Raw genomic sequence first — 25,788 nt, 5'->3', positions numbered from 1 at the left:
CATTTTGCTCTCATCTTAGTCAAAAAATCTCACGGAGTTGTTCCATTATTAATTTTCAAGCACGTAGCGGTGAGAAGTCAACTTTGTTGCTGAGATCAAAATCTGAGTAGAAAGGGCCCTCATAAGCTCCTGAGAGAACCATGAAATGCATGATAGTATGAATGCATGTTTCATTTATGGAGAATCCTAAAGCCTTTTCACACTTTTTGTTTCTCTTTTTCTTTTCTCCCTTTTTTTTGCATATAGTATCTTTTCTTTTTTTCTTTTCCATCTTTTCTGTTTTTCTACCTTTTTTTTTCGTTTCCTTTTTTTTTTTTATATTTGGAAATAGACTTTAGAATCCCCCACAAATAAAGTGGATAAAGATATGATGCTATGCAATGCAAAGTGGTGAGACTGAACGTCTCGCGATCTGGATATCTGAATTGTACTGATCTTTCTGAATGATACAGGTTCAAAATTCTGGCTTCAGATTGCAATATAGAAATTCGGGTATGATGAAGGCTAGTATCCTGTCCCACCCCAATCTCACGGGTATGAAGTCTAGACACAGACAGGTGGTCCCTAATGGTCACCAGGGTTAACGATTCCCATGGGGTACAATGTGTTTGAGGCACAAACGTGCCAGACACAATGTTCCATGAAAGAACCTCGCCTGGTCGTGGTACCCCATGTCAAGCTCGATCATATCAAACGCTACGGGAGTTGACATGGGCATCCACACTAATCCTAAGTATCACTGGCCTGGGTAGTGGGCCTTTTACCTCACACAAACCCGCCACCTGCAAAACAAAGCAGAAAAATATGTGGCCCCCACGGGGACCCATAATATAGTCCAGATGCATGCGGAAAGTAAACATGATATGCAAACAGGAAATAGACATGATATGCAAACATATATACAAAATGTAAACATATAAACAAATAAATAAACACCCAATCAAAGAAACAAACAAAGGCTAGGATCGACTTGCTAGGAATGGACCAGCACAGGTCTATCACGTCCCCAGCAGAGTCGCCAGCTGTCGCTACCGCGCGAAAAATGGAATCAGAGTCGCTACTAATATATTCATCCCATCGCGGGAAAGGGATATCAGAAACCTAACTCAAAATAAAAACACGGTCTTTCGACCAGAGAACAGGGCACGGGAGTCGGTTACGCAAGGGGAAGGTGCTAGCACCCCTCACGCCCATCGTACTCGATGGTATCCACCTATGTTTGTTTCTATCTAAAGGGTGTGTCTATTACTAATGCAATGCATGATTAAACCTAAAGTTTTTTAATAATTATTGTGCTCGCTAGAGTTGCCTCTATGCCTACGTATCCTCTTAAGAAGAATCAGAGCGCCGTAGTTCTGCTCAGGATTTTCTATTTTTTTATTGTTTGTTGGTGTTTTTTATGGAACAGTTACATCACACTCCGCCGCTCGACCTTTGGAGACTTACGCTGGGATTAGAGTGGAAGTAACATGCTCTTAAAAGCAAAACAAAAGTATGTCGAGCGTCTCGAGTGAACCTTAAACAAGGAAGACTCGATCAACTCTGGGTTTGTGTTTTTTAAGTTTAGGAATTTGCACTCAAGTGATCCCCTTAAACAAGAGGGACGAGAGTTTTCATTCCTTTTTACTATTTTCACTATTTATTAATGTTTTTTAAGTGTTTTCTTGGTATTTTTTAAAGGGATTTTATTTTGGATAATTATTAGGTGTTTTAGTGTTGTAAAAAGAAAAAGAATGAGAATGGGGGAGACTAACCTAATTTCTAAGCCTAGAGTTATTGTTATTCTAATCTAAGTCTAATATTAACATGGTGACTAAATTCTAAAGGGAGCATTAAAAGATATTAACAAAATAGGCCAAAAATATGGCAAAAAACAAGTAACAAAATCACACAACGATTATACAAAAAAATAGCATGGAAATGGTACAAAACATAAAAAAAACGGTTCAAGTATTAGTGCAAAATTAGACCTAAAAATACTATTATTTTTATGGGTTCTTTTAATGTCAAAACTAACCTAAAATCTACTATTTTTATGAATTTCTTTATGTGAACAATTACCTAAAAAACTAACAAAAAAAAGATGATTTTATTACCTAAAAAAAATTAGAGCAAAACTATGTCAAAAAAACTTTAAATTCTAAGAGGAAAAAATGTGATCAGGGGGGTTCAGTTAGAAAATAGTGGTATGCCTAGTAAAACTGGCGCATGGCCCATTCAGAATTTTTCTTATTTCAAGTCTTATTTGCCAAATAATGGCATGGGCTCAGGGGGTGCATGCAAGAAATTCGTGGCCCAAAGGTTTGTTTTTGTTTTCAGAATTAGCCAAAAATGGCGTGCAGCATGGGCTAAGAGGGGGTGTGAGTCGAAATCATACATGGCCCAATGATATCATTCAATTCAAATTCTGTTTGATCCAAGACACAGATTTTCTATTTTTTAAAAAAAGAAATTAAATTAAAAATAAAATTAAAGAGAAAAGAGGGCTTTAGGGTTTACTTGTGACGCATCAGCTTCCTCGAAGACTCATCTTCCTCACTCTCCTTCAATAACGGCGACGGCGCCGATAACCTCTCTCTCCGACGAACCCCCTTTGACCACCGTAAACATTACAACGAGGCGTCGTCGTCTCAACACTCTGCCTCACATCTCACTCTCTCGCACGCATCCCTTTCCGACCCGATCTCATTTCAGATTCTCTGCTTTCGATCTCAACTCTCAAAATCTCTCTCTCTCTCTCTCTCTCTCTCTCTCTCTCTCTCTCTCTCTCTCTCTCTCTCTCTCTTCTTCACCGAGAAACGACGGTGGTGTTCTTCCCTCCGATAAGGAATCTCCGTCATGAATCAAAGAACAACAACATCATCTTACCTCTACGCCTCGTTCTCACATACTTCTCCGACCTCAGTTCTCTTCGTCTCAACCTCTCGCGATTCAAACTCTTTTCATCTCGATCTAAAACCGGAGAACACAAACTCAAGGCAATCAGAGATTCGTCTGGTGCGTTTGTTCCGTTGAAACTGATGCGCAAAAGGTTGTTGTTCTTGCGAAATCGACGGTGCAAAGTGAAGATGAGAATCGTGATAGGAAGATGATGTCGTTGCGTATCGCAGATGAAGATATGTTTGTTGATGCAGTGTTGTTTGTTGATGCAGTGTTGTGCGACGATGATGATTCAATTCGGGAGCGGTGCCAATTGTTGAACGCGTTGAAGGTCGCTGATGGAATAGAAGATTGAAGGCGATTGCAGTTTATTGAAGACGGAACGTGAATGGCGAGGTTTTTCAGTGATTCCGGTGATGAAGGAGATTGATTGGAGATGAAGATGATGGAGAATTGAGAGGAAGATCTTAGATGATGGTGAATTCAGAGAGTGAGAGGATGATGAGGTATGAAGATGATGATGGAAGTTGAATGATGATGAGTGAAGAATGAGAGAATGGAGAGGAGGTTCTGAATAATGGTGATTCTGATTTATAGAAGCTCCTCAGGTTAGTTAATCTTCTGATTTTTCTGTTTTGATTCAGTTAGAATTCTGTTAGGAAGGTTGTAACTGATTTTTTGGTAGTTATCTTTCTGTTAGGGTTAGTTAGGGACGGTTATAAGTTAGTAACTGAATTAGTTATAAACTGTTTGTGACAGTTAGGACATGTTTGGTTTTCGGTTAGTACTAGGTTATTGGATTCAGTTTTCTTTTAGGAATTGCTGCTGAATGTATACCTATATGAATGGGTTTGTATGAACATTAGAATGGGCGCTGGTTTTGCGAATCTGAACCGTTTTTGAACTGGCTGAATTTGTTGTGGATTGGTAAGATAACGATGACGATTTAATGTTGCAGGTCTGTTTTTGAGGTGCTGCAAGTCTGTGAATGTTTGATGGTAGCTCCGGTTTTATTTTGCGGGTTTTGAGTGGTATGCTGGATTTACTTTCTGGATTTATTCTAGCAGTCTGAATAGTTTTGATGGTGTGTTTGAATGCAGGGCAGGTTTGGTTTTCTGTCTACTGATGCAGATTTGCGGTTTAATTGTTTTTTTTTGTAAAGTTTTCCATGCCGGTTGTTTCGATTTGAAGTTGCAGGCTGATGCAGGTTTGAATGTTGACATGGTTATGTGTATTGTGCAGCATCTTGTTTTTCTTGGTTTAAACCGAGTCTCAATTGTGCAGGGCTTGTAGCAGCAAGGTCATATTGGCTTGGAATGATGAAGTGAGGCTTTGGCAAAGTTTTAAAGGAAGAGTGGCATGAAGTTTTAGGATCAAAGAAGAACATGGGCTTATTAGAACTAGGCAGATGAAATCAATTTGAATCAAAATGTAATTTGACTCTTTGTAACTTTATTCAAACCTTGAACTTTCCCTCCACTTTTGTTGATTAGAAATTTCAAATATTCCTCTTTCGAATGAGATCTTTCGATTATGATTTCTTTCATCAAGTACTCTTAATGCCTCTAATAGTGCAAGAATCCATATGGGCAAGTCAATATAATTTGGTCCACGAATGTCAACCTTCTTTAGTCGACTTGTTGACTTAAAAGTCAACTCATAACTGAATGTGAGCATATTTATATTTTCCTCTTTCGGATTCAAATGAGCAATTATCTTTTATTTCTATCAATGCTTAACATAAAAAAAAACTTGCACTTTAATCTTCAAATTGGCCATTAACCCAATATCTTGTCGTAGAAGAAACAAAACCCGACCAATAGTTGCCCACACAGAGACAAATCAATACCTCAACTCAAATCATAGCATCGTAACAGAATTAACCAATGTAGTACATATGAGGCCATAACCCTAATCAAGAAATCTTGATTCAAATGACCTAGGAAATAAACCTTGGGTCAAGCATTAAGTTTTCTGAACAAATGCCTTCCAGAAGACCTGTACCAATCACAGTCTTGATTAAGTAGCAAACACCCTTTTTGAGGGAATAAATAACCTTTTGCCAAGGCCTATGTGAGACTCCAGCTTATTTCACAACCCTTGATCCCTTGTCAGATTATTGATTAATGATATATGTTATGTCAATGACCTAATGAAGTATGTACATGAATGCAAAACCTAAGCCAGTTAGAAATTAAATATGTGGGCAAATTTTGGGGTGCAACAACACCCACCATGTATACTATTTGGATATTTATATTTTTATTTAACACATAAATTAGATGGTCACATCCTTAAATCAAGTGTTTGAGAGATTGAGAGCTCAATTAATTTGAATAAGAATTCACTTCTTCAGTTATTTTGTCAAGAAAACACGTCTTGATAACACTGTCAAGTTTTCACCTTAAACATTTAGTGAGTATTGAATGTTTATTAGAATTTACTTTTAACAACCAATTATAGTTCATATACAAAATAGACTTCTAAAAACATTTATTAAGTGTTTGACTTACAAAATTATTTTTCATGAGATGCAAACTTCTAATTTTCACTTGAGAATATGCAATTCATGTGCTCCAACTTTGATTTACATTAGACCAACAATGTATCTCAACTTTTTTTATTTTTAGTTGATCTTTGGTCAAGAACATTTTTCATCTAAGTTGTTCAGCTAATCAAGTGATTGGTATCCGTTAGGTCTTTCGTTACAAGATGAAAATCACAATATTTTAAGAAATAAGGTCAGACTCTTTGGGAAAGGTTACAATCAACAAGAAGTGATAGATTTTAATGAAACCTATGCACCCTATAGCTAGATTAGAGGTCATAAGGATGTTATTAGCTTTTTTCCTGCATCATGAATTTCAAACTATTTCAACTGGATGTAAAAAGTGTTTTTCTAAATGGTTACATTCAAGAGGAGATATATGTTGATCAACCTCCAAGTTTTATCAACTCGACCCTTCCGAACATGTTTTCAAACTCATGAAAATATTATATTATCTAAAACAAGCTCCTAGATCTTGGTATGATCGTCTAAGTTAATTCTTCCTTGAAAGAAAGTTCCAAAGAGGATAAGTCATAAAACTCTTTTTATCAAGGAAACCGAACATGATATTTTACTGGTTCAAATTTATATCGATGATATCATCTTAGGTTTTATTTAGAAATCCTTATGCAAGAAATTTTCTCAAATGATGTAAAACGAAATCGAAATTTTAATGACGGTGGAGCTTCAATACTTTCTATGGCTTCAAATTCATCTTACTAAGGAAGAAACCTTCATCAATCAAGCTAAATGTTGCAATGAACTACTAAAGAGATTTGACATGGAAAATTCTAAAATAATAGCAACTCCAATGTCAACCTCATGTAACCTCGACAAAGACGAAAGTGGAAAACCAGTTGAAGAAAGCGAATATTGAGGTATGATAGACTCTCTTCTCTATTTCACTGCATCCCGTCTTGATATCATGTTTGGTGTGTGTCTTTGTGCTTGATTTCAAGCATCCCCAAAAGAATCACATTTTAGTGCAATCAAATGCATCATGAAATATCTCACTGGCATATACAACAAATAAGTTCATGGTACTCCAAGGGAGCGGATTGTGACTTAGTTGGGTACATCAATTCTGATTTTGCTGGATGTAAACTGGATAGGAAAAGTACTAGCGGTACATGTCATTTGCTTGAGATCTCACGTGTCTTCTATCATAACAAGGAACAAGAACGTGCCACACTATCCACAACTTAGGCATACTACATTGCCGTTGGTAGATGTTTCTATCAAATTATCTGGATGAAAAAATAACTCAGTGATTAAGGTGTTAATCTCAAAGCTGTCTTGATATGATGAGACAACACAAACGTCATAAACTTCCCTAAAAAATCGACACTTCACTCTCGCGTTAAACACATTGAGGTTAACAACCATTTTATTAGGATCATGTTGACAAAAGTGGAATGTGTGTTTGAGTTTGTGACCTCATCTAATCAACTCGCATATATTTATACAAAACCACTTTCTAAAGAAAGTTTCTTTTTTCATAAGGATTGATTTATGAATATTAAATAAATCATACATGTATTATTATGCTTATTTTCCTCTTCTCCTTCTCCCACTCCCCTTTCTCTAAATCATGTTTTGTGATCTATGTGTTGTGTTTGTTTTTCGCCTTCTAATTTTAACAAAAGGGAGGGGAGAGAAGTATATTCTCAGGTGGAATAGAGAATACTCTTTACTCATGTGAGGGGGAGTTTAACCACTCCATAAATTTACCCGTATATTTTTTTACCCCCCGAAAAATGTGATGTCATCATCAAAAAGGGGGAGAATATGGATCTATGTGCCTGCATGTATGAAGTTGATGATCTTGATGACAACCTTCCTAATATTTTGATGAAAATAATGCTAATGAATGTTAAATTCGATGGTGATATCTTTCCAACCCTTTAATGATGGTGACAGAGACGGGTCCAGAAATTTTGATTAGTGGGGGCAAAAATATATATCATAAATACGTATACAAAATATATTATTATATTAACAATATGTTATGAAATAGAATAAAATAAAATAAAATGAGATAACATTAATCTTTAAAATTTAGAATTAAATATGCTTTTAGTCTCTAATAATATTGTCATATTTTTTGTTACCACAAAAAAATTATATTTTGAAATCCTACAAAATTATTTCGTAAAGAGCTTTAGTCTCTCATGAAATAAAATAAAACATGTTTACTTTTGAATGATTTCTGATTTTTTTTAAAATAATATAAATTTTTAGGTTATTCAATATGATTTTATTATCATTAAAATCATTAATATAATAATTGTAAACTGCAAGACCTCAAGATAAAATGTAAATGTGTGTACTTAGAAAAATAATTTTTTATGAAAGCAATTTTATAAAGTTCAAAACATGTATCAAACAAAATATATATGGATTTAATATTAAATACTAAAATTGTAGGTAGAGTAATCGTATAGCAATTTAAAAGTACTATATTTTGATGAGGACCAAAATAAGAAATTTGTTGGTTTTTGTAGATTTTTCAATATTTTTCAATGGGGTCAATACTTCTTTTTTAATAAGAGTAAAGATAAATTTATTTAATAGTAGAAATGAAATACATAATCAAGTGGGGACAAGTGCCCCCAATATCCAACACCTGTATCCGTCCCTGGATGGTGATTAACTTGAAAGATATCTCAAGTCGCATAAAGTAAAAGATTTAAGGTTCCAATAAAGTACTTATATGAGTAGTAAGTCTGAAAAATGAATTTGAAAGCTTCATAATTATGAAAGAGAAAACTCACTTGGTCGTGTCTGTCTGAGTGACCCGAGTATTGTAAAAGCATGAGACTAACTCCTAAGATACTAAGGCAACACAAACAACCATTCAAGCTGTTAAGAAGACAATTTTCAATTAATGTTTCTTCCTTTGCAATGACCTTTAACAAGTCTCAAGGACAATCATTAGAATATGTTAGATTATAGTAAGAGAAGTTTTTAATCATGGTCAATTATATATATTGCAATGTCTAGAGTTAAAAAAAAAAATTGAAAATCTTAATTCATGACAAACATTAATAAAGATTCACTACAACAACAAATATGATATTTAAAGAAGTTTCTCAAGATTGACTACAACAACAAATATGATATTTAAAGAAGTTTCTCTGAAGATTAATATGCATTAGTACTTTCAATCAGTGTTTTAAAAACCGGACCGGACCGGCCGGTCGGACCGGTCGAACCGGGAACCGGCCAGGTAACCGGTCTGGTTCAATAGTTGGATCGGGTATGTCATCAAACCGGTGGGAACCGGGAAAACCGGAAAACCGGCGGTTTAATTGCTTTTTTTTTTTACTTTTTTTTTAATATATTTAGTAGTGTATTACTTAAATAGCATTCTCACATAGTTTTTTTCGTTAGTGACAAATTAAAAACTTTATTGTCTATTTGTTATCTTTGCTAATAAATTTTCTTAAATAGCATAAACATATTGAATTTTATTTGATTTTCTTTTTAGGAGGATCCTATTTTGAATTAAATTTGGTACATATTGGAGTTATTTGGTTATAAACTATTCAATTAGATTATGTTGTAATTAGACTTTGTTTAGATTATGTTGTAATTAGACTTTGTTTGCAATTAGACTTTGTAATTTTTTACTATTTTGTTATGTGTGATACCTTTATTTAAAATTTGAATTTAAGTTATGAAATTGTGAATTTATGATATGATATTTTAAAAAAATTTAAAAGCTAGTTATATTTTTTTAGAGACTGAATCATCCGGTTCGACCGGTTTTATACCTATATAATGACAGGTCTATTCTACCGAGTTATCTGGTTTAATCCGGTTTAGTCGTGCGGTTCGACTAGTGACCCAGTGGTTCGACCGATAAACCAGTGACCCAGTACCCTCACCGGTTCGATGACCGGTCCGGTTTTTAAAACACTGCTTTCAATAATCGTTTAAAATTATTTAGCGATATTAATGCAAATCACTAGTTATTATATGTGTTTGCGTGTGTGTGATCTAGCGGTAAAACGCTAGAGTCCTGAGAATGTGCTCCTCTCAAGGGTTCAAGTTCGAAATCCACTAGATATAAATTGTTTATTAAAAAAAACTAGTTATTATATAGTGGCGTTTTTTTATTATTTTAATTCTACTTATTTCTTACCGGATTGACTTTTGTCCTCATACATTCTCACAAAGTTCCCTATATTTTTTGCTAATACAGTATATTTATAATTTTTTTGTTTGTATATCTATTTTAATATTTCTATTACAACAATCACATTAACCCGTGCAAAGTGCAAACCGAATTATATTTAACTAATTAAAGAAAAAGAGTTTGTAAAAAATAATGACGATTTGAAGCACAATAAGAATTTAGAAGGTGTACAAATTTGGAATCTAGGATACTTCACGAATGGATGAAATGAAATGCATCATCCATCAACCAAGATGAAAATTAAAACATCATTTTCCGTGGAATACAAACGTTTGGTGTTGCATATTCATCAATGGATAAACTCTGATTACGTGTCTAAACCCAATTCGCTACCTTCCGCTTACCTCTTCCATTCAGATAATTCCCACAACACCACCAACCAAACCAGATTAACGGTTCATAGCAAAAGCTATACACATTACTACTATGTTTTTTCACAAACCAAATTTCATTGAAGAAATCTCAACTATATCCTCCATCCATGGTTCCCACTCTTACATCCAATTCTTCTCTCATACCAACAACCACACATCACTCCAAGCTAACGTTTCGAAATCCAACAAGGTTCAATGTCTACGCTAAGAAAAACGGAGGATCATTTCCTTCTTTTGGTTTAGGAAAACCAAAAGATGAAGAAAAAGACCAATCAAATGGTTCAGTGAATTCTAATAATAATCCTTTTGGTATCGACTTTGGGAAATTACCTGATGTTACTTCTTTGATTCCTGTTGGGAATAGCAACTCTTCTGCACCAGGCTTTTCGTTTGGGAGTCCAAGGCGGAAGGATTCTTCAACTGTTTTTGTTGCTGGTGCTGCCGGTCAAGCCGGTATTCGCATTGCACAGACTTTGCTTAGAGAAGGGTTTAGTGTTAGAGCTGGTGTCCCTCAACTTGGTGCTGCTCAGGAATTGGCTCGTCTTGCTGCTCAATATAAGGTAATAATACTGATGTTATGTTTCTTAATATATGTCTGGTGTCTGACACGTGTCTGTCTCTACGATATTTGATGGTTAACAAAGCATGATATTAGTTAGACCTTTTGCTTAAGTTTTTGGGCTAATTATGCATGGCGAACAGATTATATCAAATGAAGAGGCAAAGCGTCTCAATGCTGTGCAGTCAAGTTTTGACGATGCGGACTCAATAGCGAAAGCGATAGGCAATGCAAGCAAAGTGGTTGTCACAATTGGTCCTACAGAGAACGGTCCAACAACCGAGGTCTCCACGGAAGACGCCTTGCAAGTGATTCAGGCTGCTCAGTTGGCAGGCGTAGGCCATGTTGCAGTTATTTATGACGAAAGCGTCGGGGCATCAACCAACAATGTACTTGATGGTATCTCCTCATTCTTCAACAATCTCTTCTCTCGGTCTCAACCTTTGTCTATTCAAGAGTTCTTGCAGAAGGTGATTGAAACGGACGTCAAATATACGTTGATCAAGACAAGTTTGACCGATGATTTTGCGCCAGAGAGTTCTTATAATTTGGTCGTCTCAGGCGAAGAAAGCACCAGTTCGAACGACTATAAAGTAATGTAATGTATGCGATAATATCTTAATGGAATTGTCCTTTACTTTCTTATTTCCATATTGGTGTGTAATAGTTTTTGAGAAAATAATGGTTGTTACATAGGTATCAAAGTCTAAGATAGCATCCTTGGTGGCTGATGTCTTCTCCAACACACAGGTTGCAGAAAACAAGGTATCAGTTTCTCAATTTTTCTATGTATTCTACAATTTTCTGAAAATGAAGCGCGATAGAGATAACTTATACTAACAAAAGCAGAAAATTAACTGCTAATGGCTCTTAAGATTGAAGCTTTTTATTGACCAATAGGTTGTGCAAGTGTACACTGATCCAAATGCTCCCTTGAAGCGTGTAGACGAACTTTTCAGGTATACAAGCTGAACATAACTAGTTGTTTGTGTTTCACATCAATAGAAAGCAAATATGTTTTGTTTTTCTACTTGTCGAGGAGAATCGTTATGTTATATATAAGTTTCTTTGCAGCATTATTCCGGAAGATGGAAGAAGAAAAGCCTATGCTGAAGTATTAGAGAAAGCCAAAGCGGAGGAAGGGGCCAGAGCGGCAGCTGAAAAAGAACGCGAAGCAGCTGATACAGCAAATAAGATTTCCAAACAAGAAGTGCAGGAGAAGGCAGAAGTAGCTGGAAATGGAGCAGCAGTGGAAGATATCTTGAACAAGGCAAAAGATTTTGGTGCAGGGTTTTCATGGCAAAAGTTCAGCTCACAGGTTGCCAGCTCAATTCAAAAGCCTGATGAGGATGAGAAACCAAAGGTGCAAGTTGCCACAGTGAGGGGACAGGCGAAGGCTCGGAGTCTCATTCCGAAACTAGCAGTGACTAAACAAACAACTCCGAAAAAGAGTGAGAGTAAACCGAAGGAGGAAAAAAGAAAAGCAGAAGTTCCAAAGGAGGTTAGGAAGGTATTTGGTGGCCTGTTTAAGCAAGAGACTATCTATATTGATGATGACTAGTGGAGATGGAGCATGTGTTAATGTTGGTAATTTGGTTGGATGTGAATGAATTTGTAAGGATGTGCTTTGAAGCAAGATATTTATGTAGCTGTTCTTGTTCTGAACCATGTAAACAGATTAACAAGGTGAAAAAAGGTTTTCCCAAAGAAAATTGAATTTGCAATATAAATATAAAGCTCCTTTAAAACATCAATCAGGCTGCAGTGTCACTCTTTAATGCTGAAGAGTGATTTTCAAAATGTTGTTCAAAACATTGTATGGTTGATTCACTTGGTTGGATAGCTGTTTCAGCCAATTGAATCTTCCAGTCCAGTTTGATATTTATAAGGGATTGCACTTCCTATCTTTAGTGGTGAAGAAGCACTCTTAGATAATTCGAAAATGCCCTTAATATAATGCAGAAGTTAACTTTCAGACAACACAATACACAACAACACTTCATAAGTGAATCACTCCCATTTTGCTAAAAAATAGTATAGAAATTAATCTCCTTACCTGTAGCTTATGGTTAGATCAAACTCCAGCCATCTAACTAAGACTGATATACCTACTCGGTTATTCACTTCTCTTAATTAGTTTTGATATATATATATATATATATATATATATATATATATATATATATATATATATATATATATATATATATATATATATATATATTCATTTTCTCTCTTGTAAAATTAGGAAGTTAGTATTCAATTGTAAACAGTTCTCGTTTGTGTAATTGAATGAACCACAAGAATGCAATAGAGTATTCTTTATCTAACTTATGATTTACCATCCTCTTTCTTCTTCAACTTTCCTTTTCATTGGCATTTTATCAAATACTCGGTGACATCGAATCACAACAAACTAGTGCGGTGAACGTGGAAGAAAATTGCCGTCAACAAAGTAAGAAATCGAGAAGTTCACAGGTGTAAATGATTTTGGATTATGACACTTGAAGATGCAAGCTCTTCTTGTTTAACAGACCTTGCTAGAAGCGTTGAAAGGATCTGAAAACATGGATGCAACTTTGATAGAAAAGGAGAAGACAACCCTGATCGAGAAAGTTCATAGTGCTATCATCATGAGCTTTGGTGATAAGGTTCTTAGACAGGTCTTGAAGGAGAAAACCGCAACAGTAGTATGAGCCAAACTTAAAGGTTTATACATGACCAAATCTTTGGTAAATCGACTATATCAGAAACAAGCTTCGTACTCATTCAAGATGAGTGAAGATAAAGTCTTGACTGAGCAGTTGGATATATCAACAAGTTGATTCTTGACTTGGAGAATATTGATGTCAATATCGATGATGAAGATCAAGCATTAATATTGTCGTGTGCTTTGCCATGATAGCATGCTCACTTCAAAGAAACATTATTATATAGAAGAAAGTCTCTAACCTTTGAAGAAGTCCAATTAGCTTTGCACTCTAAGGACTTGAATAAAATGAAGGAGTACAAGCCATCATCAGTTGGTGAAGGTTTAGCTATAAAAGAAAAATTCCCGAAGAAAGATGGGATGTTTGAGAAGAAGGGTAAATTTAAACAAAAATCATATGGTGGTGATGCTCCTGCTATTAGGTGTTACCGGTGTAAGAAAAAAGGTCATACAAAAAGGTGTGTCCTGATAGGTTGAAGAACTATGGTGAAAGAAAGGATAATGACAATGCAACCATTGTTCATGATGGTTATGAATCTTCTGATGCCTTGGTAGTGTCTAGCAAAAATTCAAACAAGGAGTGAATTATGGATTCAGGGTGCATTTGACACATGACTCCAAACAAATAATTGTTTGAGGACTTGTGTGATCAAGAGGGATGATCAGTGCTGCTGGGAAACAACAAAGCATGCAATATTGCAGGAATTGGATTTGTAAAGTTCAAACTCCATGATGAATCCATAAAGTTATTACCCACTTGACATCAATTGCCTTCTTGCCTTGAGGCAATTCGACAAGTGACCAAGTATTGTTGTCTTTGATGAACTTCAATTCTTCATTCATAGCTTTCATCCGCTTCGAATCCTTTAATGCTTCAACTGCATAGAATGGTTCGATATCTGCATAAAAATCATAATGTACCAGGTCACCTTCATTATTAACCACATCATTTGATGTAATCACACAATCTTGCAACCTTGCATGCACGTGTCTTATTATCTAAGGTCTGATTGTACTTGGTTGATCTCTAACCTCCTTTTGTCGAACTTCTCTTTTGACTTGAGTTTCTGGTTCTTCAAGTAAGATTCCCACTGAATCTTTCTTGACATTTTTAGTCCAATCCCATTCTTTAAGCTCATCTATGATCATGTCCCTGCTGATCAATACTTTCTTATTCACTGGGTCGAACAACTTGTAACCGCCAATCGAATGATATCCTAATAGGATCATTTGACTCGACTTGTCATCAAGTTTTCTTCTCAACTGATATGACAGATGTCTATGTGATACAGATCCAAATACCTTCAAATGACTCAAGCTAGGCTTGGAACCAGACCAATATTCTTCTGGAGTAATTCCTTCTAGCTTCTTCGTCGGACATATGTTCAGAATATATGTTGCGGTCGACACAGCTTCACCCCAAAACTATTTAGGTAAATTCTTGCCTTTCAACATACTTCTCACCATATTCACGATGGTTCGATTCTTCCTTTTTGCAGTTCCATTCTGTTTTGGAGTGTAGGGTGGCACCACCTCATGCACAATCCCTTCTATCTCACACAATATGTCAAAGTCTTTCAACACATATTATCCACCATCATCAGTTCTCAGAACCTTAAGCTTTCGCCCACTTTGTCTTTTGACCATCGATTTAAACTTGACAAATACCTCGATCACTTCACTTTTCTTCTTGACCAGTTAAGTCCACAGTTTTCGACTAAAATCATCTATGAATGTAACAAAGTATTTGTTACCTCCATTCTAATCCACCTGGATATGACCACATACGTCAGAATATATGATTTCGAGAATAGCCTTCGACTTACTTCCTTCATCCTTGCTGAAGCTATTCTTGTGCTGCTTCGCTTGCACATATTCCTCACATACCTCGTTTGGAATGTCGATTTTTGGCAGTCCTAAAAACCATATTCTTTCTTTTCAAGTTTCTGATATCTTTGAAGACTATATGATCTAGTCGATAGTGCCACATCCATTCATCTCTGCTAGCTACAATCGAAAGGCACTTGTGCTCCATCACATCGAGTTCTATCTTGAAGGTTCTATTTTGAGACATATGACTTTCTTGCAGCTCTTTCAGCCATTCCCTGTTCATGAGATTCAAGCATCACTTGAAGCTCTTCTATTGTTAATTTCGAAAAATCCTTCGACTCTTCTATGGCTACCACCACATCGTCGAACTTAGGGGCCAAAGATCTCAAGATCTTCGAAACAATAGCTCTTGTTGTTAATGCTTCTCCACATATCTTGATTTGATTCACTAGTTTCGTAACCCTAGTGAAGAAATCAGTTATGCTTTCACTATCTTCCATCTGAAGAAATTCATATGTTCTTTTGTGAGTTTGTAATCTCACCTCTTTCACCTTTTCTGTGCCTCCAAAGGATTTTTCAAGAATCTCCCAAGCTTCTTTTGCAGATTCGGAATCACTAACCTTTTTGAAGTTGTCTGGACTCAAACATTGATGAATTATAAAGAGTGCTTTATAACTCTTCTTCTCCTATTCTTCGCGTTCTTCCTTTTCTTCTTCTGAAGCGTTTTCTCCAAGCTCTTCTACTCCATCCTTTACAAGATCGCAAAGACCTTGACACCTGAATAGATCCTTCATCTGTTTGCACCAATTCTCATAGTTATCTACTTTCAGAATTGGTAGACTTGCTGAAAAATTTCCATTCCCATAATTCACCACCATTATGATTTTCTTCTTCTTCCCTTGATCGATAAACCAGAGCTCTTGATACCACATGTTAGAAATCCACCAAAACCTATGATGAATTTCTATCAATCTTGATGAACAAGATTTTTATCACCACACAATAATAATGAAAAGAGAAAATAAATTTAAAGAAAGAGATTAGGATTTTTGCAGAGTAACTCTCTGCCCCAAAACTGTGAAAACTTTGTTATTCACTTGCAACTGCAAATTTTGTGAATACAACCTTTTGACTTGATTACAAAATAATAAGGGTTACTACCTATTTATAGATTCGGGTTAGTTTGCTCCCTAAGCCAAAGCCCAAAACTATAAATGCCTAAAATACCTATTTTAGGACTAATTCAAATCTAATATATTTTAGATCTAAATAAAATCTATCTAACTTAGATCTAAATCAAATCTGTGTGTGACAAACTATTTCCACACTTCTAAATCAAATCAAATCTTTTCTACACAAGGAACTACAATTTAATACACCACCTAATTCATTGTGTCTAAGCTATCTATATTCATCATAGCTCTTAGTCTTCTGAATACATCCACTTGCACTCCCTTAAGAAACTATCAATCTTCTTATTCCAAGCTCTTGGAGCATGCTTCAGTCCATACAAGGCTTTATGTAGCCTATGCACTTTTATCTCTTATCCATGTTTCACAAACCTAACTGGTTGTTTAACATAAACTTCTTCGTCTAAGGGTCCATTTAGGAATGCACACTTCACGCCTGTTATACCCCAAAATTTGCCCACATCTTTTTTTAAGAAAACTTCAATCTGAAAATTAAGAGTTTCATACAAACATGGATTTTTATTTCAAATATCCTAAACATATGAAGTGCTTAAATTTCAGAATTTCTCTTACACAGTAACTTGGCTAACAGTGGAATTTATTCTTACGCAAACGCCAAATGCTGTTCATTACACCACAAATACTATTTATTTATTTTGCAGATAAATAGTACTAACACAGTTCATGCAGGGTTAAATCTTTTTTTGCAGGCGCAAAAGCAGGAAACTCACACTGTACTGGTAACAATTGTTTTTGGTTTCCCACTAACTTTTGTACTATATTCCATTATTTTCAAAATCTTTTCAAATCTCTTCTTTCCAATTCAAATCTCAACTTTATTCTATCCATCTCTCTTTTCCCAACAATACCTTACACTTTCTTTCAAATCTCACTACCACTCAAATTTCCTTTTGTACGGAATCACATCATTCCCCAACGTCTCTTTCCTTCTTTCCATTCTATAAATACCTCTCATTCTTCCATAAAATCTCACATCAAATTCTAATTCATTTCTCAAATTTCCACTTCATAATCCATTTTCTCTTCTTCCCTAGCAAAAATGGCAAAATGGATAGAAACACTGCTTCTTACAGTCGTCACCATTGCTACGGTGATCATGACTTTCTTCTGCCTGCACAGTCCTGAGGAGTGTGGACCTGCAATGGTTATGCTCCCAATCATCTACATGCTATTGTTCATAGCATGGGTCATCAATCGTCATTCTTAAAATTTGCCGTATTTCTTATTTCTTAAATGTACCGTTTATTCGTCGTACTGTTCAATATAGTATGTAATATTTATACTGTCAGTATTAAATGTTGTACTAGTTGTCATAATATTGCTTAATTACTAAGATAATATTTTGTGTATTTTCTGCCAGTCAAATATTTCTATTTCTGTGCATTAAATAATTTTCAGGTTATTATCGGTAATTTTGCCCGCATACCGTAAATATCAGTTATTTATTATGTTTCTGTTTTCTAACAAGTCATGTAAATAAATTTTCATGCTTCACACCAAACAAAAACAAAAATAACAACAAAAAAAAAAAAAAGAAAATTAACTTTGACGGTTGATTTTTCACTTTAACTGCTGCTTCAGTACACGAACAGTCGGTTGACAGACAAACTGCAGACAGTACAATTCACAGTGATTTGTACAATCAATCAAATCAATCATTCACAATTCAAATTTCCAAGATTTTTGTGTTAGAAGTCTTCTGAATATCACGCGATTAGCAGAAACTCAACACTGCACAAAAATCAGGTACGCTTAACTGCCTCCTATACAAACAGTCCCTAATCAGGGTTTTTCTTGTTTTAACAGGAGCAACAAGTTTTGAGAGCTCAAATGGATTTCAAATACATCCATACATCTCAAAGTACCATCATTCAAATTTTCAAGCTTCAATTCACTCAGACGCACCGTCAGCAGCTCAAACAGTCAACAGACGACCCGTTTGACCAAAAAAGTCAACTGACAGTCAAAAATGAAATTTTTTGTCAAAGTCCATATTTTGTCAAAAGATTCAACATTTGATCATTGGATGATCACAATTCATCAAGGAAAGATCAAAAATCAACAAAACCCTAAGATTCAAAATTAGGGTTTTTGCCTGCAAAGTCAACTCAACTTTGACTGATCATAACTCTCTCATCCTTCATCCAAAAAATGTCAACCAAAGCTCATTTTGAAGGAAATTCAATTATCTTTCAAATGCAATTGATCCCATGGTCATTGCATTCACCATTTGGAAAATATGGCCAAAGACATTACAGGTCATTTTCAAAGTCAACAAAAAGACACTTTTTTCAAAAGGACACACAAGGAGAACCAAAAATCATTTTGACATGAGACCAAAGACATTGGTTAGAGGACTCTTTGAGGTTTCCAAAAAGTGCAAGATCTCCTTCATATGACAAAAATTGAAGGATTTACACCTTGTTGAAGTTGGCTAAATTTTGGGAAAATGCATGAAATCAACATTGCTCAAAAATGTTTTTTTTCCAAAAGATGCCAAGTTTTTGTGGTCCAAACATCTTTTCCATGTTACTATGGGCCTCCCACGACCAAGACAAAGCCCACATCTATATTATCCATTTTTGACATGATTTTATCTTATTTTAAGATTAAAATCAAAGGAAAATTGCATGGATAATTGGTGACTTGGTCTCCAAGTATGACTCACCTCCAAAGTCTTCATTTTTCTGCAGAAAATTGATGCCCAAGGCAAGAGCATTGAATGGAGTCAAGGATTGGTCAAAAATTCAAGGTTTTTAATATTTTAAAAACCAAACTTTCAACAAAGGCAACAAGGCTTCTTGCTTCACTTCCAAGCAGCCTTTGGGCTATAAAAGAAGCATCATACATCCACAATAGAAGGAGACACGAAGAGATAGCAAGAGAATAGCCACAAACCTCTCAAAATTCTCAAAAAATCTCCATACTTTGTAATTTTCAAAATCAATTTTCCAATCAATATTAATACAAACCAAGCATTCTAATCATCTTCTCAAAGATAATAGAGTAAGATTGAACTTTAAACACAGGCCCATGAGAGTCGTATAAAGCATATAATACTCTTCATGTACATATGAATTTTATTTTCGTTTTTGTATATGCAACTGATTTCAATGCTAACCAACCATCCTATCATGCTCATAAGGTCCTATGCAAATGATCTGGGCCTTAACATGCCAACTCCCACGTGAGGATAGCCATATGCCATTAACATAAGCTTATGAGTGTTCATACTTTAACATCTTCGAACCTATAGCTATGAGCATCAAACCACGAAACTAATGACATATTTGGATTCAGGGCATCATGTTTAGTGGATCTGGGTTGTTTTCATATGTTGCTAACGTGTGTTCTTGCAGGTTTGGGAAGCTACCGAAAATAACGTTTTTGTATCGTGAAATAGAGGGGGTTAAAAACCCCCGCTATCTGTCTGAAAAAGTGCATGGGACGGAGGTTGAAGACGACCACGCGTCCGAGCGTGGTTCGTCAGTCAACTTTTCAACCTTCTCTCCTCTGTTTCCATTGGTCCATGCAGGCGAGGGTGGGGACCAGTCTGACTTTGGTCTCCCACTAATCCCATGCCTTGCTTTAATCATGTGCTTCATGTGACCTCAGATCTGAACCCTTGGATCAATTCAATCTCCAATCCAACGCCTCACACACGCAGCTACACCATGCTCCCTCAGTCAACTTCCACACTGAATAAGTATCCTTTTTTATTTTCTATTTTATTTTAATTTCTTTGATAAATTAATTAAAAATAGTTTAAAAATTCAAAAAATTCCCCAAAAAATATTTTAAACTTCTAAAATAATATATTATTTTATGAAACAAAAATATTTTATTTTTCTTCAAAATTTCAATATTTTTCATAATTAATTAGTATGTATTTGTATATTTGCTTATTAATTATTTTAATTAGTCAAAAAATCATAAAAAAAATTGTTCTTTGTGTTAAATATTGTTTATATATCATAAACTAATTTTGTACATATTTAGGATAATTTTATCATTAAGTCTTAATTATTTGTGTAATTATTTATATAATTATGTTTTAATTAACTTAAAATATCCAAAAACAAATTTCAAAAAATTCCAAAAAAATTAGTTTTGTTCTAAAATCAATTAACAAACATTTTGTACATATTTTTAAACTTATTTGCTAGGTTTAATCATATTTCCATCTTTTCTTTATTTTAAATTAATTAATAATGCATTAATTATATTTAAAATAAATCACAAAAATACAAAAATATGCCTTTTATTTCTTGCAATTTAAAATTCCTAGATAAATGTATAGGATGTCAAATTCATGTAAATAGGCTAGTTTACATTTCCCGCACAATCGATGTAATAGCGTAGATTTACTTTCTGCACTTTACATTTCCGCATTTTAATTTCCAGCACCCATATAAACTGCGTGTATGTCAAAGATAAAACTGAACCGTCAGATCACTAACTTCAAAGATAAATATCTGAATTCAATCACAATCACATTTGCACCTCCTAGGGTAACCCCTTTTCACTCTTTTCAAAATCAAAGTTACATTTCTACTGTTTCGAGTACAAAATCGAACCTTTTGTTTATATCCGACGAATGGATAGATTTTTAAAGGGAACAAGGATAAAGACCTCCTAACTCAGGGTAGACCTCCTAGTTTGCTTGCTCAAAATCAAAACAAACAAAATTCTCATACACTGTTGTTTTTTAAAACGAATTTTCCAAAAGACAATATTTTGTATACATCCAAACACGGATCATTACAAAATTAACGATCTTTTCAAAACATCTTTCGAAAGATAAACAAGCATTTGTATATATCCGCACAAGGATCATTACAAATTCTATTTGCAAAGGTATTTCAAAAACACAGGTAAAGCATTCCGAATCAATTGAAAAGTAAAGCAAATGAGCTAAGCAAACTAAAGAGCCCATGGATAACCATGGATACAAAGGGTGCTAACACCTTCCCTTTGTATAACCTACCCCCTTACCCAGAATCTCTCAAAGGTCTTTTTCTGTTTCTTTTATAAACCTTTCCTTCATTGGATAAAATAAAAGGTCGGTGGCGACTCTGTAAACTTTTTCAAAAGTAACGCGAAAGCGTCCGATCGACAAAAAAGAGTCAGTTCACGTATCCCACCCACGGAGGGGTATGGCCCGAAAGGACGGTCCACAACGCCCATTTGACATATGTGCCAACTGTTCATTTATGCTAGACCAACAACCAACCTAATTGTTTCGATTCTAGCAACAGGTGCAAATACTTTATCAAAGTCAATTCTTTCTTTCTGAAGAAATCCTTTCGCCACAAGCCTTGCCTTGTGTCGAGTCACTTCACCTTTGGGATTCATCTTCAGCTTGTATAGCCACCTGACATCAATTGCGTTATTGCCTTGAGGCAATTCGACAAGTGACCAAGTATTGTTGTCTTTGATGGACTTCACTTCTTCATTCATAGCTTTCACCCACTTCGAATCCTTCAATGCTTCAACTGCATTGACTGGTTCGACACTGCATAAAAATTATAATGTACCAGCTCACCTTCATTATCAACCACATCATCTAATGTAATCACACAATCTTGCAACCTTGACGTTGAAATAAGACAAATATACAATATTTACAATACCTCCCACATACCATTCTTGGAAATCCACAACCAAAATTATTGTAATTTGTGTAAGAAACATAGTAATTTATTAGAGATAGGCTTTTCCATTTTTTCACCTAAGTGTTATTGTGTTCTTACTCTTAAAATGAAACAAACAAGGCACTTATGCATTGAACAAAAATAGTTTACATTAAACTCATTTCCTTATAAAGGTCATACAATTTTTTTTATTATGCATTAAAAGTAACAAGTTAGAGTGGTCATTCAATTTTCATTGTTAGTGTGACATTTGCGTAATCCTACGTGTGAATAGAGTATTTCACATTTTTGCTTACATGTCACTTAAGTGATGAATTTGTTCTCACACGATTTTACTTGTTTTCTAAGATTAGATCTTTTAGATTATATAACTTATACTTTCATTGATAACTAATACTAGATCTATTTGCATCTTCCAATTCACTAAAGGCTTCTTGTCTATAATATTATGCAGTATAGGCATCATTTTCATATGGATTTTCTCCAAAGGATTTTAGTTCTAGGTTCTCTAGTTTTCTAGGTTTATGCAAACTTCTTAACTAGACATGACATATTATTACCAAACTCTTTATCAATAAGCCTTATATGAATTTTTTCTTTAAAAATCAAACTTTCTTGGTTATACACTTTGTATGCCCCTGAGCGTTCAAAGTATCCTTATAAGATACAATTATGTGCTTTAAAATAAAACTTATTAATATATTCCTTAATGTTTAAAATATAACAAGTACAACTAAATTGACAATAATATGAAATATTGGATTTTATATCCTCCCACAATTCATAAGGATTTTTATTTAATATAAGTCTTATATAGATCTTATTCTGAATATAATAACATGATGTATTATAACTTCTGCCTAGAAATGCTTAGCAACATTTTTCTTGTTGATCATGGTTCTGATCATTTGTTGAAGAAATTTATTTTCCATTTCTACAACTACATTATTTTGTGGAGTTCTAAGACATGTGAACTAAAAGGAAATGTCATTTTCTTCATTTTTTTCAAAAGGTATGTTTTAAAAAATTTCCCTCCATGATCACTTCTAATGGTTGAAAATTTCAAGTCTTTTCAACTTGCACTTGTTTCAAAATACTGAAAAACATATAATGTATCTCATTCTTGTGTTTAAGGAATTTCACACATGTTCATATGCTATATTCATAAAAAATGACTAGTTTACATTTTTACCATTGACTAATGCAGTTTTCACTGGCCCAACTAGATCTATGTATAGAAGCTCTGGGGGTATTGAGGTGGAAACAATGTTTTTATAATGAAAATAATTTTCCACAAGTTTCCTTTTTTGTACATGCTTCATATAGAGTATATGATTGATATATTAAATTACAAAAATCTTACACAAGATTAAACTCTTAAGCTTTGAGATTAGTTTCAAACTAGCATCCCTTAATCGTCTATGCCATAACCATTACTCTTCATTCACTGACATGATCAATTTCACCTCTTGTTTTTGTAAGTCATGAAGGATAGAAAAACACTTAGAAAGGGGGGGTTTGAATAAGTGTAGCTTTAAAAACTTGACAGATAAAAATAAATTGCACAGTTATTTTTATCCTGGTTCGTTGTTAACTAAACTACTCCAGTCCACCCCCGCAGAGATGATTTACCTCAACTGAGGATTTAATCCACTAATCGCACGGATTACAATGGTTTTCCACTTAGTCCGCAACTAAGTCTTCCAGAGTCTTCTGATCACACACTGATCACTCCAGGAACAACTGCTTAGATACCCTCTAAGACTTTTCTAGAGTCTACTGATCAACACGATCACTCTAGTTACAATCTGCTTAGTTCACTCCTAAGACTTCCTAGAGTATTCTGATCAACACGATCACTCTAGTTCCTTACAACTTAATGTAATCAATTCTAAGAGTTTACAAATGCTTCTTAAAAGCGATAATCACAACTGTGATATTTCTCTTAACGTTTAAGCTTAATCTCACTAATATATTACAAAAGCAATGTAGTGAGCTTTGATGAAGATGAAGATTCTGAGTTTAGATTTGAACAGCGTTTCAGCAAGTTTGATATAAGTTGTTTTGGTGCAGAATCGTTAAAGTCGTCAACCTTGCTTCTCATCAGAACTTCATATTTATAGGCGTTGGAGAAGATGACCGTTGAGTGCATTTAATGCTTTGCGTGTTCCGTACAGCATCGCATTTAATGTTATACGCTTTTGTCAACTACCTCGAGCCTTGTTCACGCTGTGTCTACTGACGTAGCCTTTAATAGCTTTTAACGTTCCTTTTGTCAGTCAGCGTAGCCTGCCACTTGTACTTCCTTCTGATCTGATGTTTGTGAATACAACATTTGAATATCATCAGAGTCAAACAGCTTGGTGCATAGCATCTTCTGATCTTCTGACCGTGAAGTGCTTCTGAGCGTGATACCATCTTCTGAGCTTCAGTGCTTCTGATCTCTTGTTCTTCTGATGCTTCCATAGACCCATGTTCTGATTCTGCTTTGACCATCTTCTGATGTCTTGCCAGACCATGTTCTGATGTTGCATGCTGAACCATTTGAGACAAAGCTTCTGAGCGCTGAATTATGCGTACTCTTTATATATATTTCCTGAAAGGGAAATTGCATTGGATTAGAGTACCATATTATCTTAAGCAAAATTCATATTATTGTTATCATCAAAACTAAGATAATTGATCAGAACAAATCTTGTTCTAACAATCTCCCCCTTTTTGATGATGACAAAAACATATATAAATGATATGAATTTGCGATCAGAAAGAATAGACGGCAAAAGACAAATTACACAGCTATAGCATAAGCATATGAATATGTCTCCCCCTGAGATTAACAATCTCCCCCTGAGATAAATAATCTCCCCCTGAAATAAATACTCGAAGAACTTTAATAAAAGACTTCCCTGATTATTTCGGTAGAGACGATCATATAAGCTTCTTGTCTTCAGAGAATTCATAGCTTTTGACTTCTGCTTCCATAGGACAGCTTCAGAACTAGAATTTCCTTAGATCCCTAGAACACTCACAGCTTCTGATTCCTGCTTCCATCTAGGACAGCTTCAGAACTTGAATTTCTTTGATCTTCTGAACATTCACAGCTTCTGATTTCTGCTTCCATTCAGGACAGCTTCAGAACTTGAATTTCTTTGATCTTCTGAATATTCACAGCTTCTGATTTCTGCTTCCATTCAGGACAGCTTCAGAACTTGAGTTTTCTGGATCTTTAGAACATTCGCAGCTTCTGATTTCTGCTTCCCTCGGATAGCTTCAGAGCTTTGAATTTCTACCAACATCACTTCATGCTAGATTTGTATCAGAACATTGTTGAATGTACCAGAGCATCATCTGAGCATCTCTACATCCTGAAATGTTACAGAACAAAAACTAAACGACAAAAGTCAGCATGAACGAGTTAGAACATAAAATGTATGTTTGAACACATTATATGAATCAGAGCCATATAGGCTGAAATAATGTATCAGAGCAAATAATGTATCAGAGCCATAACATTATATGTATCAGAGCAAATAGAATTTTGTCAGAACAAATAGACAAGTATAGATCAAATTCTATTATCAGTGCTTCTGATTCATTCTTCTTTCTTGCTTCTGATTTCTGAAGCTTGACAGCACTCAGCTTGCTTCAGTTTCCATGGTTTTGCTTTGAAGATTTTCTTCACTTCTTTATACCTGCAAAACACTTAAACCATATAGAACTTGCAGTTCTTGTTAGTGAATGTGTGGGAGCTTTACCCAGCAACTGATAGATTTAATCAAATCATTTATCATTTATCTTTCTCCCCCTTTTTGTCATAACAT

The 25,788-nt window shown here is 34.8% G+C and overlaps 1 protein-coding gene and 1 long non-coding RNA gene across 2 annotated transcripts; both read left to right on the top strand.

Moving 5' to 3' along the window:
• The first annotated feature begins 4,020 nt into the window (after positions 1-4,020).
• On the top strand, positions 4,021-4,376 carry LOC131607061 (uncharacterized). The gene is made up of 2 exons (XR_009285187.1): positions 4,021-4,087; positions 4,165-4,376. It is a non-coding gene; the product is annotated as an uncharacterized LOC131607061 (long non-coding RNA).
• A 5,626-nt stretch (positions 4,377-10,002) lies between these two features.
• On the top strand, positions 10,003-12,316 carry LOC131602020 (protein PLASTID TRANSCRIPTIONALLY ACTIVE 16, chloroplastic-like). Its single transcript, XM_058873964.1, has 5 exons — positions 10,003-10,563; positions 10,706-11,155; positions 11,259-11,327; positions 11,463-11,521; positions 11,637-12,316. Exons 1-5 carry the CDS (start codon positions 10,111-10,113, stop codon positions 12,121-12,123), a joined length of 1,518 nt encoding a protein of 505 aa, XP_058729947.1. The 5' UTR covers positions 10,003-10,110; the 3' UTR covers positions 12,124-12,316.
• Positions 12,317-25,788: the final 13,472 nt, after the last annotated feature.

The sequence above is a fragment of the Vicia villosa genome, linkage group LG5, assembly GCF_029867415.1.
Source record: "Vicia villosa cultivar HV-30 ecotype Madison, WI linkage group LG5, Vvil1.0, whole genome shotgun sequence".
Lineage (NCBI taxonomy): Eukaryota > Viridiplantae > Streptophyta > Magnoliopsida > Fabales > Fabaceae > Vicia > Vicia villosa.
This window is presented reverse-complemented; position numbering and strand designations above follow the sequence as displayed.

What these genes read in the sequence shown, in the direction of transcription:
- LOC131602020 (XM_058873964.1), top strand. Translation starts at nt 10,111, where the DNA reads ATGGTTCCCACTCTTACATCCAATTCTTCTCTCATACCAACAACCACA. An exon ending in GTCTTGCTGCTCAATATAAG is followed by an intron (nt 10,564 to 10,705) that starts GTAATAATACTG and finishes CATGGCGAACAG; the next exon opens with ATTATATCAAATGAAGAGGC. An exon ending in CGTGTAGACGAACTTTTCAG is followed by an intron (nt 11,522 to 11,636) that starts GTATACAAGCTG and finishes GTTTCTTTGCAG; the next exon opens with CATTATTCCGGAAGATGGAA.